Source organism: Antedon bifida, chromosome 7 (genome assembly GCF_963402885.1).
Source record: "Antedon bifida chromosome 7, ecAntBifi1.1, whole genome shotgun sequence".
In the NCBI taxonomy this organism is placed as follows: domain Eukaryota; kingdom Metazoa; phylum Echinodermata; class Crinoidea; order Comatulida; family Antedonidae; genus Antedon; species Antedon bifida.
In genome coordinates this window covers 5,093,968-5,111,718 of record NC_136232.1, presented here as the reverse complement: position 1 = coordinate 5,111,718, position 17,751 = coordinate 5,093,968, and the positions used below count along the sequence as shown (strand labels likewise).

Genomic DNA, 17,751 nt, shown 5'->3' with positions numbered 1-17,751 from the left:
GTTAACTTTAGAGTTATGTGTCGTTCGTAATGTTAATCTTAGCAGTGTCTAGGCTTTGATTAGCTTCTGCTATTTCCTAGATCCTTTTGAAATATTATGCATGTACAGTATGTATCTGTACAATAAAGTTATCAAATCAAATCATCTGACCAATACACTGACAATGTTAGCATCATTAATCACTGTTTACCACGTGTTCATACTGTACAGTAACTGTACTAGCTATTTTCACAAATACATGTAAAATAATTAATAACTATATTTCATACCTCATTAGGCTTGCCAGCTGATTCTATATCAATTGACTCATCACGTCTCTACTGGAGTAATAAAACTGACACCCTTCTCTCAAGTGTTCTCAAAGCAGATGGCAGTGATCTTCAGACCTACCCATATGATGCTGATTTAGTGGTTGCCATTGACAACATGATACAACCATACCCAGGTATACATATACTGTATAACTTCCTCAATCAAAACTTATTATAACTGATTATAAATGTTCTATTTACATTTTGTGATTATGAACTTTATGCAAACTCTGGAATATAATTTTTTTGTTTGTAATATTTTTGTAATATAACATGTAATTTGGCCGTTGGGCCACTATATGTAATTGTTAATGTGCAGTAATTACAATTGTTACGATTTTGAACTTTTTTGTAGCATCAGAATGTTTGGCACCATTACCATATAATGGGTCAATATCGAATACAGACAAAACAAGTATGACCCTTGACATTGACCTTTCACCTGCAACATGGACCGATACATGTGGTGATATCGTAACAGCAGCAGTTGTCTACAACATTGAATACTCTGGTGGAGGAACTGCTAGAGATAAGGTAAGTGGCACTGTTGTTTGGTTGTTATATTATACTTTTTATTTTTAAGAGTCTGGTTTAATCCTCACTATAGTTAAACTGATACTAATTTATTGGCAGTGCCACTATTGTAACCAAGTCTAATATACTGTAAAATTATAATTTAGAAAACATATTAGTATTATTTTTTACTTTGCAAAATAGAATTTTGCTAAGTATAGTATTTTGCTTTGTTTGTTTGTTATGATAGCGTCCGCAATTATTAAGTTATCTTCTTGAATGTTTGGGTGTTAATTAATAGGTATAAACTTACAGAACACGCCTATTGATTTTCAGGAAAATTGATACATGGTGACGTCACAAAAGCTTATTATATTTAAATATAACTTACCTGTTATCTTCCATATGAGCTGAAATATTAAATAGCACACCCTCGATATTGTTTTAACATGAGCTCTCTTTCTCAGAATATAGTTTTTCCTGATATATTTTGCCAAGTAAATTAATTTTTAAGTTTATTGCAATCTACTGTTGTATATATATAGATATATAAATTTTGTTCTGATCAGTGCTTAGGTGATCATCTTTGTCATAATCATCGAAATCATTATTCTTATCAGGAGCATCATCAATCGTACAATATAATCATTTTTATGACAATGTGTTAATTTCTCTATTGTTTTAATTATAGGACTCCACAGATACATCTGTTGAGTTAACTGGTCTGACACCATATACAGATTATAATATACAGGTGGCTGTTAGTAATTATTATTCAAGTGGAACACCTGTTCATGGCCAGACTGTCACATATAAAACAACAGAAGATGGTATGTAACCAGAATCAAATTTGAAGGATTTTGTGTTGTTTTATAAGTCTCATTTGTGGGTTAAAGAGAGTGCAGTTGAAAGAGTCTTTGGTTGCAACCCTGGCACTAGGTCAGGATTGAACCATGGATCTTGAAATTGGAAGGCAAGCATGTTAACCACTAAGCTACAGCTCCACTACATTTACATGGTAAAAACCAATACAAAGCATTTATATTTATTTCTCTAGTTCCTTCTGAAGCACAGAATCCTGCCGCAGTTGTGCTATCACCAGTAGAACTCGTGCTGACATGGGATGAACCAGCAACACTCAATGGTGACCCCTTGGACATCTCCTACTACATTGAGTATGAATACACCGATAATGATAACGTCCAACAGACAGTGCTGTTACCAGATAACATTCAGAAGACAAATTCAACAAGTTTTACATTTGAAGTCAATGATCTTCTACCCTCTAAGATGTATAATATCAAGGTACAGAATTAGTTGAATGTTAATACACAGTCAGGATATATGGCCATCCTGCAACATAATGCTGAGGCTAAGGCCGTGTTTCCACCGCCAGAAATTAGCTGATAATTAACCAATTAAAATTAACCGATAATCTGCCTGTGGAAACAGGGTTTAACCGATTCTGCTCGAGAAAAATTAACCGATAATTATCTCATTTAAATCAGATAATTATCTGATAAATGTGGTAATTTTTCTCCTTTAACCTGAAGGACAAATTTTTGCGTTTTGATTGGGTACCTGGTTGTTCTGTAATGTCTGATCATGCGCACTTTATTTTTTTATTATTTATCTGATTGGTTAAAAAATTGACCGATAATAGATAATAATAGTTATGGTTGCGAAAACACGACTTTAGTACAATAAGCTCCTGACAGCTCATTCTCTAATATTCAGAATGAACACAGGACCTTTTATACTGTAATGCTTTGGTGTCTCTTTTCAGGTCTCTTTTATTTTCATTTTATTTAATTGTTTCTATTTTGTTGGTAAATCTTTGTATTAACACTATAATTATTACAACAATAGATATTAGCATATCCTGTATACGCCGCACCACGTGGCAACCTAGACTCTGAACGTAGTGAGGCTACAGTAAACCCCAATCCAACTACCATGTTTATGCAGCCAGATATGTTCCTGGATCTGGAGGCTACTAACTTCTCAATTCAGGCTAGCTGGACTTCTCCAAGCGATGGCAGTGTTCAAAGCCATGAATATCAGTACAAAACAACAGATGTAAGTGGGGTTATAATGTGAATTATGTTGAAGATTACCAGAAAGAGTGACAGAAAATTATTAATTATGCAATAGTTTTCTCACAAATTATTTATTCTTCATCTGTTTCAAAATAATATTTTGAATGGCTCGGTAATTCGCGCTATCACTCGCCTGATGTTCATGTAAACTAAACATCAGCCGAGCCATGACAAATGACAGAAGGTCATCACAGAGCTCAAGTGAGCAAAAAGGCTAAATGTTCCAATTTTTTATACAATGTTTCAAGCAGATAAAAGTTTCTTGGGTAATTATGTTTTTAATTATAATTTCTACTGCAATTACTGCAGTAATTACACTTTGTTTACTCTTTAACCTGTAATTATTTATCAAGTGTTTAATTTGTAATCATACACACTGTCTATTGCAGTTACTGCCCGATAAACTTCTACATTTAAATAAACTAAATCATAAGAAATCGTAGTTACTGCAGTAACTACAGTAGAATAATTTGCCATCATCCCAAAAAAGACTTTAAATATGTGATAGTGTAGTAAGTATATAAAATACTGCGAATGAAGCCAGAATTGGCTGTTCTTGGTGTAAACAAGAGTGTGATTAAATAAATAAATACAATGAAATGACCAATTATGGGACAAATTCGCTGATGATTGTTCCTTTCATTTAGATGGATACGTGGTCAACAGGAGGAATGGTGGAATCAACATCATCAAACACACTATATGAGATAACATTTGGGAATGAAACACACCCTCTGGATACCAACACTGAATATGAAGTCCGTGTAAAAGCATACTATGCTAGTGGAAGCGACTATGATTCAGATATTACCAAAATCACCACAGCAGGTAAGAATTAATTAATTTTCTGTCATCAACCTCTATAACTCAATACATTTACTCTATGGGTAATACAGTAGGACCCCTCCTTTGAGACAACTCTATTCAGGGACACCCCATATTTTTGGACACCACCTATTCAGGGATACCACCTATTCATGGACACCCCTATTTAGGGACACCCCTATTCAGGGACACCCCTATTCAAGGACACCCCTATTCAAGGACACCCCTATTCAAGGACACAGTGTGACACCCCTATTCAGGGAATACTCCTATTCAGGGTATGTTTTCTTGTAAAATGAGAAATGAGCAATGTAATACGACTGACCCTTATTCAGTTGTAACCCCTATTAAGAGACTATGTTGGGTCCTGGAAGTGTCCTTTAATAGTGGCTCTACCATATTTATAAGGTATGATCACATTTCTATTTAGTGCTACAAGTTTGAATATAGAATTAACTATTAAGATATCACATTTTTTATGCTAGCTGGACTACCATATGCTCCAGATAAACCATCGGTAGATAAGGACAAGGTGACTTGGGACGAAGCAGACAACAATGGCGCTGATATAACACAGTACATCTTACAAGCAAGGTTAGCAAATGGATTTGTAATTTTTTTGTTGTTGATATATTAATTGAATTGTTTTTCATACTGATTACTTTTTTTATTGTTACCACATTATCAACATTGCCATTGAATGAGGATGAGAATAAGTCGTCTAAAGTTATAGAGCCAGTGATACATAAAACAATAGATTGATTTGTTACTCGGATATGGGGTGCCAAAAGCTACAAAATGTTATCCTTTCTTTATTGTATAGTTTAATTTGTATTTTACTATACTTTGTATATTTATTTGTGTTTTTAGTTTCCTGTAATTTTACAAAATACTACACATCTTTTCTGAATATTTTTCAATAAACTTTATTTTACTTACAAATATATTTATCTTAACCTTTTTGTTATACTGTATTATTGTTATATTGTATTATTGTTATCTGTAGTGTTGACCCGAATGGAGCATGGAACACAGTGTACAATGCGTCTGAACCATTGTGGGAAATAAGCGGACTAACCGATAAAATGTCCTACCGATTTAGAGTAGCTGCAGTCACGGAAATCGGCCGAGGACCCTTTAGTGGAAATAGCGAACTCTATACGCACGATGTATTACAACCTCCAGGTTTGTGCATTATACTGAACAGTCTGTGTTTTAATTAGTTATTATATTAATATTTTCCGTTATTTGTAAATTAAAAATATACAGTGGAATTCCTATAAAAGGGAAATCTTCAGGACCCAACTAAATGTCCCATTAATAGAGGTGTCTACTGGATAGGGGTTGATCATAAGTGTATAAACATATATAATGCCACACGTTCATTTATACTACATACTACCATACAGTATGTGCTTTATTAATGTTACGTATTATTTATGCTGTATATATTGATGTTATAAATTATTGTTTTTATCCAGATTCATCAACTGGATCAGACGACGGCAGTCTTCTCATAATAATCATCGTAGTCGCTATTGCATTGCTGTTTGTCATTGTAATTACAAGTGTTGTTATAGGTAAGTATTTCCATTCTAATCTTTACTACTAAAATATATCATCTACATCATCTATTGTTTGAAGGTTTGCATGGCGAACTGTTGAGAAAATCAACAGTTCTTTTCAGAACTAATATACGTGGTGTACCGCAAACATCTACTACATCATCTGGTATTGAATCTTGTCACCACTGAAGTGACCTTCCAATACCATCTTATATACAGAATACTGTATATCCTCTGATATAATCCTACCCCCACTAGAACACAAAATTGGGACAACTTTGGGGGATGGGACAAGGGAAACTCTGGTTGAGGTAAAAACGATATGTATTTCTTGTTAAAACTCATCTGAACTGGCTATAGATTGGCCTACATCCAGACCAATAGTAAACACTGGAACTACTGTACTGACATAAAGTAGGGAATACCCGAGGATATACGGTACACTATACAGTAGAACACACCTGGGACCAACAAGGTATAGTTTTCTGAATTAGCATGTTCCTTGAATAGGGGTGTTCCTTGAATATTATGATGTGCTTTGAATAGGAGTTCGCTGTAGTGTTAATAAGGTTGTACCCTGAATAGAGATATCCCAAAGGAGAGGTTATACTGTAGTAGGAAAGAACTTGGGAACAATAATATGGTCTTAAAGAACATTCTGGGTTTTGGGAGAGTTCCTAGTATTCTGGAATAAGCCCAGGTAATTATGGTGGGCTTATACAGTACTCTATTACTAAATATGTTTTGCACTTATAGTAAGAAGAAGGAAAAAGAAGCCTCAACAGATAACTGTAACGTTTAACTCGGACACGGAACTAGCTGCATTACGACAATACCCACAGAATCTTGTCAAGAAAAACAATCAAATATATGCTGTTACGTAAGTGATACAAAATATCTACACTAACAATATCAATGACAAAAAGGGATTTGAAAGTAAAGATCTGTCTATACTATCAAACCTTATGTGACAAAAAAATGTGATGTGCCCATATATGGACACAATTATGCCATATCACTACCAAATTTGGGCATATCACTACCATATTTGGGCATATCACTACCATATTTGGTCACAGTTTGATAGTGTAGACTGCAATATGTGTGTACATTATAACGTCATGACTCATCATTCAAAAACCATATATATTTTATACAGTATATAGTAATTTAAAATGTTAGTTTCAAAATGCAATATTATGTACATTAATGTTTTAGGAATTTGGAAAATGGAGATGAGGTCGAGTTACCGATATTCCCACGGGAACGTCTCAGTCTGATCACGTTTCTGGGAAGTGGTGCGTTTGGTGAGGTGTTTGAGGGCCAAGCTGTTGATATCCTAGGAGAAGGCAAGGGTATGACTAAAGTTGCTGTTAAGGTAAGCTTAGGTTGTTAAATAACCTTATAAATTTGAACAATATTAAAGATAAGAAAAATAAAATAATAAAACATTTTTATATTTTATATATAAATCCAAATTTATATAAAGCCAAATTACTGAACAAATGACAATGCTGTGGGTATCAGTGGCTGGATCTCAATAGAGATACAAAATAAAATAAGCAAAAAGCTAAATAAAAACCATAAAGTAATAAAAAGTCTACATTGCATATTTTAAGTCTTGCTTAAATAGTCGGCTTGACTTGGTATGTCGGACATTGATTTAAAATATGTTTTGTTTATAATGTTTCCATTGATTTTGCTTCTTTTTTTCGTTTTAGACATTACGAGACAAATCGACTGATCAAGAAAAAGAGGATTTTTTAAAAGAAGCTGTTTTAATGGGGTAAGTTTGTAGCTAATTTTAATTAATCCTCTGTGCTATACCGCTTTATTTAAAAGCACTCTGGTGTTACAAAGACTTTAATCACAGTGTTTAATATGAAAGATTTACTAGTTAGCTCTTTATCTTACTATGTATATAAATGTTACTAATATAGTGTTATTTTATCTTAAGCATCAACAAATTAATTCCTTCTTGATTCAATGTTTTGTAGTAACTTCAAACATCCTAATATCCTGGCACTACTGGGAGTATGTCTGGACAATGATCCCCAGTACATAATTTTGGAGTTGATGGAAGGAGGAGATCTTCTGAACTATATCAGAGGTGCAAGAGGGGTTGCTGGTGGTCCTGCCAAACTTACATTGCTTAATCTGGTAGATATTGTCATTGATGTTGCCGAGGGCTGCAAGTATTTGGAATCAATGCATTTTGTACACAGGTAATATTATGTTCTAAATCTCTGTTTACACACCAAACTTTATGTAACAAAAAAATATGATGTGCCCATAATACTGTATGGACACGATAATGTCATATCACTACCATATTTAGGCATATCACACTTTTTTGTCTAGTTTTTTTACTAGTGTAGACAGAGCTTATTCTACTGCAGTTACTGCAGTAATTACATTTTTGTTTACTCTTTAAAACACATAAAATTATTTTAGCAAGCATTATAAACTTCTACATTGAAACAAACTAGGGTCATCTTACTGGAGTAACTGCAGTCATTGATGATGATTCCTAAATAGTGAATAGATAATTACAAAAGTGTGGTGTTACTTTAACATCAGAATGGAAAACATTCACAAAAACACAAAGACTTTAAACAAACAATTCTAATATCTATTTCAGGGATATAGCCGCTAGAAATTGTTTAGTTACCACCAAGGAATACGACGTTTCCAACTGTTCTGTTAAAATCGGTGACTTTGGTTTGGCCCGAGACGTCTATAAAAGTGACTATTATCGCAAGGAAGGCGAAGGCCTGCTTCCAGTCCGCTGGATGGCACCAGAAGCGCTCGTAGATGGTGTATTTACAAGTTTTTCAGACGTATGGTGAGTGTTTACGACTGTAAAGTGATATTGTATATTTAAAGAAAATTTTTTAATGAATCTTATCAGCTTGTACACAGAGAGGTATAGCTGGGCTAGAATCTTTTGTGTCCTAGTTTCTTTTTATAGGGGTCGAGGAGGGGTTTTTTTTGTTGTGCCAACTGAATCATTTTACACTGTGTGGTTCCAGAATTATTGTAAAAAGAACATTGTTTAAAACTGAATTTAATATCAACATATAAAAGTTTTATCCTCAAAAGGAGGTTAATTTCTCTTAAATGAACCGGTCTTGTCAAATTTATACAGTATTTAAATTAAATCCGTTTTCATTGCTTTGAACAGGGCATTTGCAATTGTTATGTGGGAAGTCTTAACCTTAGGTCAACAGCCATACCCAGCCAGGTCAAATGTAGAAGTGTTGCAGTTTGTGACTGAAGGAGGACGTTTAGATAGCCCAGACAATTGCCCAGAAGAAATGTATGTTTTCACTGTTGTAGCATCTAATTTTACAGAGTTATACAGTACTTCTTTCCAATGTCGACTCATGACAATTCATAAACCAGAGTATGCCATAGAAAAACTCTCCCAATACCGGACTCTCTGAAAACCAGAAACTCTCCCAAAACAGACTTTCCAAAAGGAATTTCTTTTTTACAATTAAAACCACATTCCAAATACCAGACTTTCCGGCAAACCAGATATATTAGGGAAGCACAAAGGTATTGGGAGAGTTCACTAAATACAATTTCTCATCAGAATTTTACTTATATTTTATTTCTTATACTTTTTATATTGCTGTTTCAGATACAATTTAATGATCAAGTGTATGCACAAGCAGACCATGTCCAGGCCAACTTTCCGTACAATAGTTGATAGACTTGAAAACTTTCGACGAAAATCTATAGCAATTTCAGGAGCAGACCATCTAGGCTTTGAAAGTAAGGTTTTGAAATTTATATTTGAACAAGATGTACAATAATAAATAATTTTTATAAAATGTTGTAGGTGTAAATTAAAATTGTAACCAACATATGACAAATTTTTTTTGCAGCTTCAGCTCAAATGAAATTAAATTATGCCAAAATCCAGATGGATGGAGATCAGTACCTTGATCCAATCACCAGTAAGCAATCTCTTTGTCCTGAACCACCAGCGTTTTCTGACGTTGATCTCAATGAACCGTCCAGTCCAACAGATTCAGGGATGGGAACACTAAAAGAGAGCACACCAGAAGAAGCAAGTAACGAAGAAGGAGGTGGTTTGAAGAAAACCCGTAACAGCTTACGAGGCAGTCTCAAGAAAATGCTTCCAAGTTCCAACAGTTTTAAGAAAGACAAACAACCGCTACCAGAATTAGCAAGACCTCCCCAACCAGAATTTGATAACAGTAAATATTCCAGAAGTCCACGGTATGGTCCTGCGCCTGTTAGCCGATCTGGGAGTAAAGTCTCTGCAATATCGGGAATGAAACCAAACATGGATGATGAGGTATACAATGCAGAGTTGCCACCACCGCCTTTGTTTTCAGGACAAGCCAGTGCGGATCCACCACGTGCCGAAGGTGGTGTTAGACATCCGAACCCATTCCGAGCTGATTCAAACGAAGATGATAAGAAATATGTTAACTCAAGTGTTGTACATATTTGAGAAAAGAGTGCAATGTTTGATATGATACGTAGACAATCAAAATGGCTTGTATTCTGATACTTATTTGACCAATGTCAAATTTATGGCCTAATACTACTGCCTATTGTGTGTATACTTGGCCGTACATTATAGCCAATCATGTGTTAAACAGCTTCAGGATGTTGCTATGTTGGAGCACATAAATACGAATCGTGAAATCATACTATGGAGTCACATGTTGCTTTGCAGCCATTCACTGTGGACACTGCTTTAGGATGTTACCATGTTGGACCACATATGAATCATGATGTCACATGCTGCATTGCCAATCACAACATGCACAGCTTTAGGATGTTACCATATTAGACTAAATATATATAAATTGTGATGTAATGTCTATGGAGTCACATGGTACATTTTCAACCAATCATGGCTTAAAGAACTTGAGGATGTTACCATGTTGGACTACAAATATGAAACGACATGATGTCACTTCTATTGAGTCACATGTTACATTAGAACCAATCACTATGTGCACAGCTTTAGACTACATGGTGACTAGACTACAAAAACCGTGATGTCATTTCTATGGAGTCACATGGTACATTTTCAACCAATCATGGCTTAAAGAACTTGAGAATGTTACCATGTTGGATCACAAATATGATTCGACATGATGTCACTTCTATTGAGTCACATGCTGCCATCAGACAATCAAAACATGCATAGCTGAGGATGTTTACATTTTAACCATACAGTAGTATGATTAGTGTGATGTCACTGAAGATTGCAGAAATTGATTCAACAATCGTTTTGGATTATTGACAATGCTGCTTTAAATTATATATATTTTTTTATTTAATTTTATATATTTAATTATTTTATAAAATTTAGTAATTATCCCACCAAATGTTTTACATATTTTATAAACGTTTTTATTATGTAACCTTGATATGTATCATTCCACTCATTTACCTTGTTAATTATTAATGTATTATAAATAATTAATAGTATTATTCTTCACCTTGTGTGTTTGTTCCGTGAGAAAGTACCTCCTGATTAGGGGTGTCTCAAAGAAGGGTTTGACTAGTCAAGTGTCAATTTTCTAGTAAGAGTTATTTATGTGGTATGTCTTTACTATGCAAAATAATCTATATTTGTAAGTACAGTAATACAATTACAGTATAATCAAGGTCCTTAAGTAACACATCCATTAAACTAATAGATATCTATATATTTTAATGTTAATTATTGAACTGTACATTTTTATAGTAATGCTTTTAATATTAAATTTAGATTTTAATATTTTTTTTACATATTAGAATAATCAATGAATATATATATATAGCTGTAGAATATATATTACTTGTATATACAATTTAAGGGTGTAGATTTTTATATTATGCAACTCTCTAGATATATTTTGTTTTACTCTACTTGATTGCCATTTTAATGAAAATATATGTATGTTGTTGATAACATTAATGCATGTTGTTTTGTGTAGTGTTTTGGTTCGCATTTCGTTACATTATACTTTATTTATAAGTGCTCATTAAAGAATTACGTGGTAAATTCAATAGCACTGGGCGATTCATATTTCTTGTTGAATACAAAATGAAGATTCATTATATGTACGGTGTGCAACGTAGGTACAGTTTCATGATAATTTAAGCCATTTGAAAAGTAAGGCCCAAAACGGGCCTGATATGGACTGCCGGGAAAAAAAAACAATTGTCACTGTTCTGCAAACCCGAACTTGGGTATTGGGGACTTTCACTGTATATAACAATTTACGACATTAGAAGCATTGTAAATGTCCAAACATTACTACTGATATTGTTTTAGCTAATACTGTATTATTCTTTGTTTTGCAACATTATTTATTATTATTATTATTGTGACTATAACTATTTTTATTACTAATGCCCTGCTATTTTGATCATTATAATTATATAAATATTGAATAGTTTAATGTTTATGTATTTTGTTTAGTGTTATATTTTAAAAACTTGATATTTTTCAAAAATGGTCAAAATATCACATTTTTAAAATTCAATTATTATGCAATAATATTGCCATATATGCATATATATTGCGTTATCATCATCTTATATAGTCATAGTAACCAGTTATGTCAAAAATTAAAAGGGTCGAAATTTGGTCATTTTTTCGAAAATTTCCCTGTACTATAGTACAGGGATTTTTTCAAAAATGGTCAAAATATCACCTTTTTAAAATTCAATTATTATGCAATAATATTGCCATATATGAACATATATTGCGTTATCATCATCTTATATAGTCATAGTAACCAGTTATGTCAAAAATTAAAAGGGTCGAAATTTGGTCATTTTTCGAAAATTCCCTGTACTATAGTACAGGGATTTTTTCAAAAATGGTCAAAATATCACCTTTTTAAAATTCAATTATTATGCAATAATATTGCCATATATGCACATATATTGCGTTATCATCATCTTATAGAGTCAAAGTAACCAGTTATGTCAAAAAATAAAAGGGTCGAAATTTGGTCATTTTTCGAAAATTTCCCTGTACTATAGTACAGGGATTTTTTCAAAAATGGCCAAAATATCGACTTTTTAAAATTCAATTATTATGCAATAATATTGCCATATATGCACATATATTGCGTTAACATCATCTTATAGAGTCATAGTAACCAGTTATGTCAAAAATAAAAGGGTCGAAATTTTGTCATTTTTCGAAAAATTTCCCTGTACTATAGTACAGGGATTTTTTCAAAAATGGCCAAAATATCGACTTTTTAAAATTCAATTATTATGCAATAATATTGCCATATATGCAGATATATTGCGTTATCATCATCTTATAGAGTCATAGTAACCAGTTATGTAAAAAATAAAAAGGTCGAAATTTGGTCATTTTTCGGAAATTTCCCTGTACTATAGTACAGGGATTTTTTCAAAAATGGTCAAAATATCGACTTTTTAAAATTCAATTATTATGCAATAATATTGCCATATATGCACATATATTGCGTTATCATCATCTTATAGAGTCATAGTAACCAGTTATGTCAAAAATAAAAGGATCGAAATTTGGTCATTTTTCGCAAATTTCCCTGTACTATAGTACAGGGATTTTTTTAAAAATGGCCCAAAATATCGACTTTTTAAAATTCAATTATTATGCAATAATATTGCCATATATGCACATATATTGCGTTAACATCATCTTATAGAGTCATAGTAACCAGTTATGTCAAAAATAAAAGGGTCGAAATTTGGTCATTTTCCACAAATTTCCCTGTACTATAGTACAGGGATTTTTTCAAAAATGGCCAAAATATCGACTTTTTAAAATTCAATTATTATGCAATAATATTGCCATATATGCACATATATTGCGTTATCATCATCTTATAGAGTCATAGTAACCAGTTATGTCAAAAATAAAAGGATCGAAATTTGGTCATTTTTCGCAAATTTCCCTGTACTATAGTAAAGGGATTTTTTCAAAAATGGCCCAAATAGCGACTTTTTAAATTCAATTATTATGCAATAATATTGCCATATATGCACATATATTGCGTTATCATCATCTTATAGAGTCATAGTAACCAGTTATGTCAAAAATAAAAGGATCGAAATTTGGTCATTTTTCGCAAATTTCCCTGTACTATAGTACAGGGATTTTTTTAAAAATGGCCCAAAATATCGACTTTTTAAAATTCAATTATTATGCAATAATATTGCCATATATGAACATATATTGCGTTATCATCATCTTATATAGTCATAGTAACCAGTTATGTCAAAAATTAAAAGGGTCGAAATTTGGTCATTCTTCGAAAATTCCCTGTACTATAGTACAGGGATTTTTTCAAAAATGGTCAAAATATCACCTTTTTAAAATTCAATTATTATGCAATAATATTGCCATATATGCACATATATTGCGTTATCATCATCTTATAGAGTCAAAGTAACCAGTTATGTCAAAAAATAAAAGGGTCGAAATTTGGTCATTTTTCGAAAATTTCCCTGTACTATAGTACAGGGATTTTTTCAAAAATGGCCAAAATATCGACTTTTTAAAATTCAATTATTATGCAATAATATTGCCATATATGCACATATATTGCGTTAACATCATCTTATAGAGTCATAGTAACCAGTTATGTCAAAAATAAAAGGGTCGAAATTTTGTCATTTTTCGAAAAATTTCCCTGTACTATAGTACAGGGATTTTTTCAAAAATGGCCAAAATATCGACTTTTTAAAATTCAATTATTATGCAATAATATTGCCATATATGCAGATATATTGCGTTATCATCATCTTATAGAGTCATAGTAACCAGTTATGTAAAAAATAAAAAGGTCGAAATTTGGTCATTTTTCGGAAATTTCCCTGTACTATAGTACAGGGATTTTTTCAAAAATGGTCAAAATATCGACTTTTTAAAATTCAATTATTATGCAATAATATTGCCATATATGCACATATATTGCGTTATCATCATCTTATAGAGTCATAGTAACCAGTTATGTCAAAAATAAAAGGATCGAAATTTGGTCATTTTTCGCAAATTTCCCTGTACTATAGTACAGGGATTTTTTTAAAAATGGCCCAAAATATCGACTTTTTAAAATTCAATTATTATGCAATAATATTGCCATATATGCACATATATTGCGTTAACATCATCTTATAGAGTCATAGTAACCAGTTATGTCAAAAATAAAAGGGTCGAAATTTGGTCATTTTCCACAAATTTCCCTGTACTATAGTACAGGGATTTTTTCAAAAATGGCCAAAATATCGACTTTTTAAAATTCAATTATTATGCAATAATATTGCCATATATGCACATATATTGCGTTATCATCATCTTATAGAGTCATAGTAACCAGTTATGTCAAAAATAAAAGGATCGAAATTTGGTCATTTTTCGCAAATTTCCCTGTACTATAGTAAAGGGATTTTTTCAAAAATGGCCCAAATAGCGACTTTTTAAATTCAATTATTATGCAATAATATTGCCATATATGCACATATATTGCGTTATCATCATCTTATAGAGTCATAGTAACCAGTTATGTCAAAAATAAAAGGATCGAAATTTGGTCATTTTTCGCAAATTTCCCTGTACTATAGTACAGGGATTTTTTCAAAAATGGCCCAAAATATCGACTTTTTAAAATTCAATTATTATGCAATAATATTGCCATATATGCACATATATTGCGTTAACATCATCTTATAGAGTCATAGTAACCAGTTATGTCAAAAATAAAAGGGTCGAAATTTGGTCATTTTCCACAAATTTCCCTGTACTATAGTACAGGGATTTTTTCAAAAATGGCCAAAATATCGACTTTTTAAAATTCAATTATTATGCAATAATATTGCCATATATGCACATATATTGCGTTATCAATCATCTTATAGAGTCATAGTAACCAGTTATGACAATAATAAAAGGGTCGAAATTTGGTCATTTTTCGAAAATTTCCCTGTACTATAGTACAGGGATTTTTTCAAAAATGGCCAAAATATCGACTTTTTAAATTCAATTATTATGCAATAATATTGCCATATATGCACATATATTGCGTTATCATCATCTTATTGAGTCATAGTAACCAGTTATGTCAAAAATAAAAGGATCGAAATTTGGTCATTTTTCGCAAATTTCCCTGTACTATAGTACAGGGATTTTTTCAAAAATGGCCCAAATATCGACTTTTTAAAATTCATTTATTATGCAATAATATTGCCATATATGCACATATACTGCGTTATCATCATCTTATAGAGTCATAGTAACCAGTTAATGTAAAAAATAAAATATTCGAAATTTGGTCCTTTTGATCGACCCATTTATTGTTTGACATAATTGGTTACTTATCATAAGGTGACATGCGCAGGATCACAAAATGTGGCCTGCTCATATTACCTCAATGCATACTTACGATATTTTGGCTATTTTCGAAAAAAATTACTAATAATAGTACTAATAATACAGCCGGGATTTTTGTTTTGTTTAAATGGCAAACTTTCAACCATTTTACTTACATAGTCCATGGATTAAAGAATAGAAGGATATGCATCGACGGTGACATCAAACGATTTTACAACGCGCTTACCTATACTAAAGCACTGCTGCCAATCAAACAAACACGCTCATTGAACTCCGTGTCTCTAACCGCGGCCCTCTGTAAAACGCTGCGAATCAACTGTTACATTTTTTGAGATCAAAACGTAACCATGTAGAAATCGTATGCGCAGTCTGAATGTTCTATTGACATGTCTGCGTCGATGATTAATTGACAACAAAAATATATTGCTGAACAATTCTGTTTTAGTTTCATCACAATCGGACTACGAAAAGTTCACTTTCTTACGACTGGTAATTTTAAGTAGTTGGTAATATTAATAAAATATGCAATTTTTATATTTGAATTATCATTATTTGCCTGCCATCTTCTGTCATTAAAAATTGCGTTAATCTATAGAATATTAAATTATGCATTTGACCATGTATGTTGTTAGCGTGGCCGGTGTTCACACATACAACAATCTTGTTTTTAATATATGGCTAAGCAGTGGTTTCTTCATAAATCTCCTTAATTATCGATGTGATTATATTTAAATTGTAGTGCCTGGTGATTGGCTAGTGGTTATGTCATCCACATCACATCCAATCACCGGGCCTAATTGAATGAAAACAGCGATCCCTGATCCGGGATTGGCTGGCTATGTATAGTTGCGATACGTTACCTAGCGGTCGTTTTGAAAAGTACACGCAGGGCAAACTTAATCACGAACAAACGAAGTACCTATTATTATTCACACAAGAAGTAAGACAACGGTGAGTATAGATCATGATTAAATGTTGTATCTACTACACTTAAGATTAGCAGTATCAATGTCGGCAAATCATATGGTTTACTAGTAAGCCTAGAAGGCCTAGTATTCGTGCTGATTTTGTAATTTTACATGTAGGCTGAGACAACAAATAGTTATTGTCTCAGATGTAGGGCTACTAAGGGTCATAAAATGCTACTTTAATGTCATAAAAACATTAGCGAAGATCAATCGCGGCAGAAACCTATACTAATTACAATTATAGCATCTACAAAACACTATATTTCATGTTATGTATAATTTATTTGTATTTTTCTTGTATATGGTTTTATCTTTAACTGATTGTATTGTATGGAGTGAGTGCAGAATCTGTTTGGGCTTTAGCCTATTCTCATTCCTGGTTATTTTTACATTGATGACCGAATAAATATTATTATTATTATTACAATTCTAAGCCAATAACAATATATTATTGTTTTTATCTGGTATATTGATGAAGTAGGCCTACACCAGGGTCTTCACGAACATACAATGTAATTTAATAACTGTTTTCAATAAAAATTATACTCAGTGGCGTGAGGCAGAGGCCTGAAGCCACTTGTTTAGGAAACCTAAGTGGCCCTCCAAGTTTCAAAGATCGAGGCCTGGGACGTTTTTAGCATTTTCGACATATTTTATGCCTGTTCCTCTGGGCACTGCTCATGGGCCCCAAGCTTCAGGGCCCCTGGGTTTAGCCAGTGAGCGCACATAGTCGTTACGCCACTGATTATACTGTTCAAATATGTATGAATACATAGGTGCAACAATATTTTCTATTTACTAGATAGAAAATGAACAATCACCAGTTGTGTCTTCAAACGATTTGTAGGCTATGTGGTAGCAGTAAAGTTTCTATGAAGGACCGGAAACCAAAGAACGCGCGAAAGAAGCGTAGCCAACAAGGTTAAATGTCGTTGCACATGTGCAGTAAACAATATATTAGGCACGCGACCGTTTCGTTGTTACCATGCGGTTAATTAAACTGTAACATTGTGGGCGGTCCGCGGTCTGTCGGCGAGAGTCAAGGAACCCTTGATCTCACGTCGATGCATATCCTTCTATTCTTTAATCCATGCA

General features: G+C 32.8%; 1 protein-coding gene across 1 annotated transcript in view; it reads left to right on the top strand.

Moving 5' to 3' along the window:
* LOC144847333 (proto-oncogene tyrosine-protein kinase ROS-like) overlaps positions 1 to 11,739 on the top strand; it is a 32,345-nt gene extending 20,606 nt beyond the window's left edge. The window contains exons 25-41 of the mRNA XM_078703622.1: positions 278 to 445; positions 667 to 845; positions 1,516 to 1,654; positions 1,882 to 2,129; positions 2,694 to 2,903; positions 3,571 to 3,751; positions 4,234 to 4,342; positions 4,755 to 4,933; positions 5,230 to 5,328; positions 6,070 to 6,193; positions 6,532 to 6,691; positions 7,035 to 7,099; positions 7,311 to 7,538; positions 7,955 to 8,158; positions 8,498 to 8,632; positions 8,960 to 9,093; positions 9,207 to 11,739. Of these exons, the coding sequence (XP_078559748.1) occupies positions 278 to 445; positions 667 to 845; positions 1,516 to 1,654; positions 1,882 to 2,129; positions 2,694 to 2,903; positions 3,571 to 3,751; positions 4,234 to 4,342; positions 4,755 to 4,933; positions 5,230 to 5,328; positions 6,070 to 6,193; positions 6,532 to 6,691; positions 7,035 to 7,099; positions 7,311 to 7,538; positions 7,955 to 8,158; positions 8,498 to 8,632; positions 8,960 to 9,093; positions 9,207 to 9,802 (3,158 nt within the window). The 3' untranslated portion in view covers positions 9,803 to 11,739. The remainder of the gene's footprint in view (positions 1 to 277; positions 446 to 666; positions 846 to 1,515; positions 1,655 to 1,881; positions 2,130 to 2,693; positions 2,904 to 3,570; positions 3,752 to 4,233; positions 4,343 to 4,754; positions 4,934 to 5,229; positions 5,329 to 6,069; positions 6,194 to 6,531; positions 6,692 to 7,034; positions 7,100 to 7,310; positions 7,539 to 7,954; positions 8,159 to 8,497; positions 8,633 to 8,959; positions 9,094 to 9,206) is intronic.
* Positions 11,740 to 17,751: the final 6,012 nt, after the last annotated feature.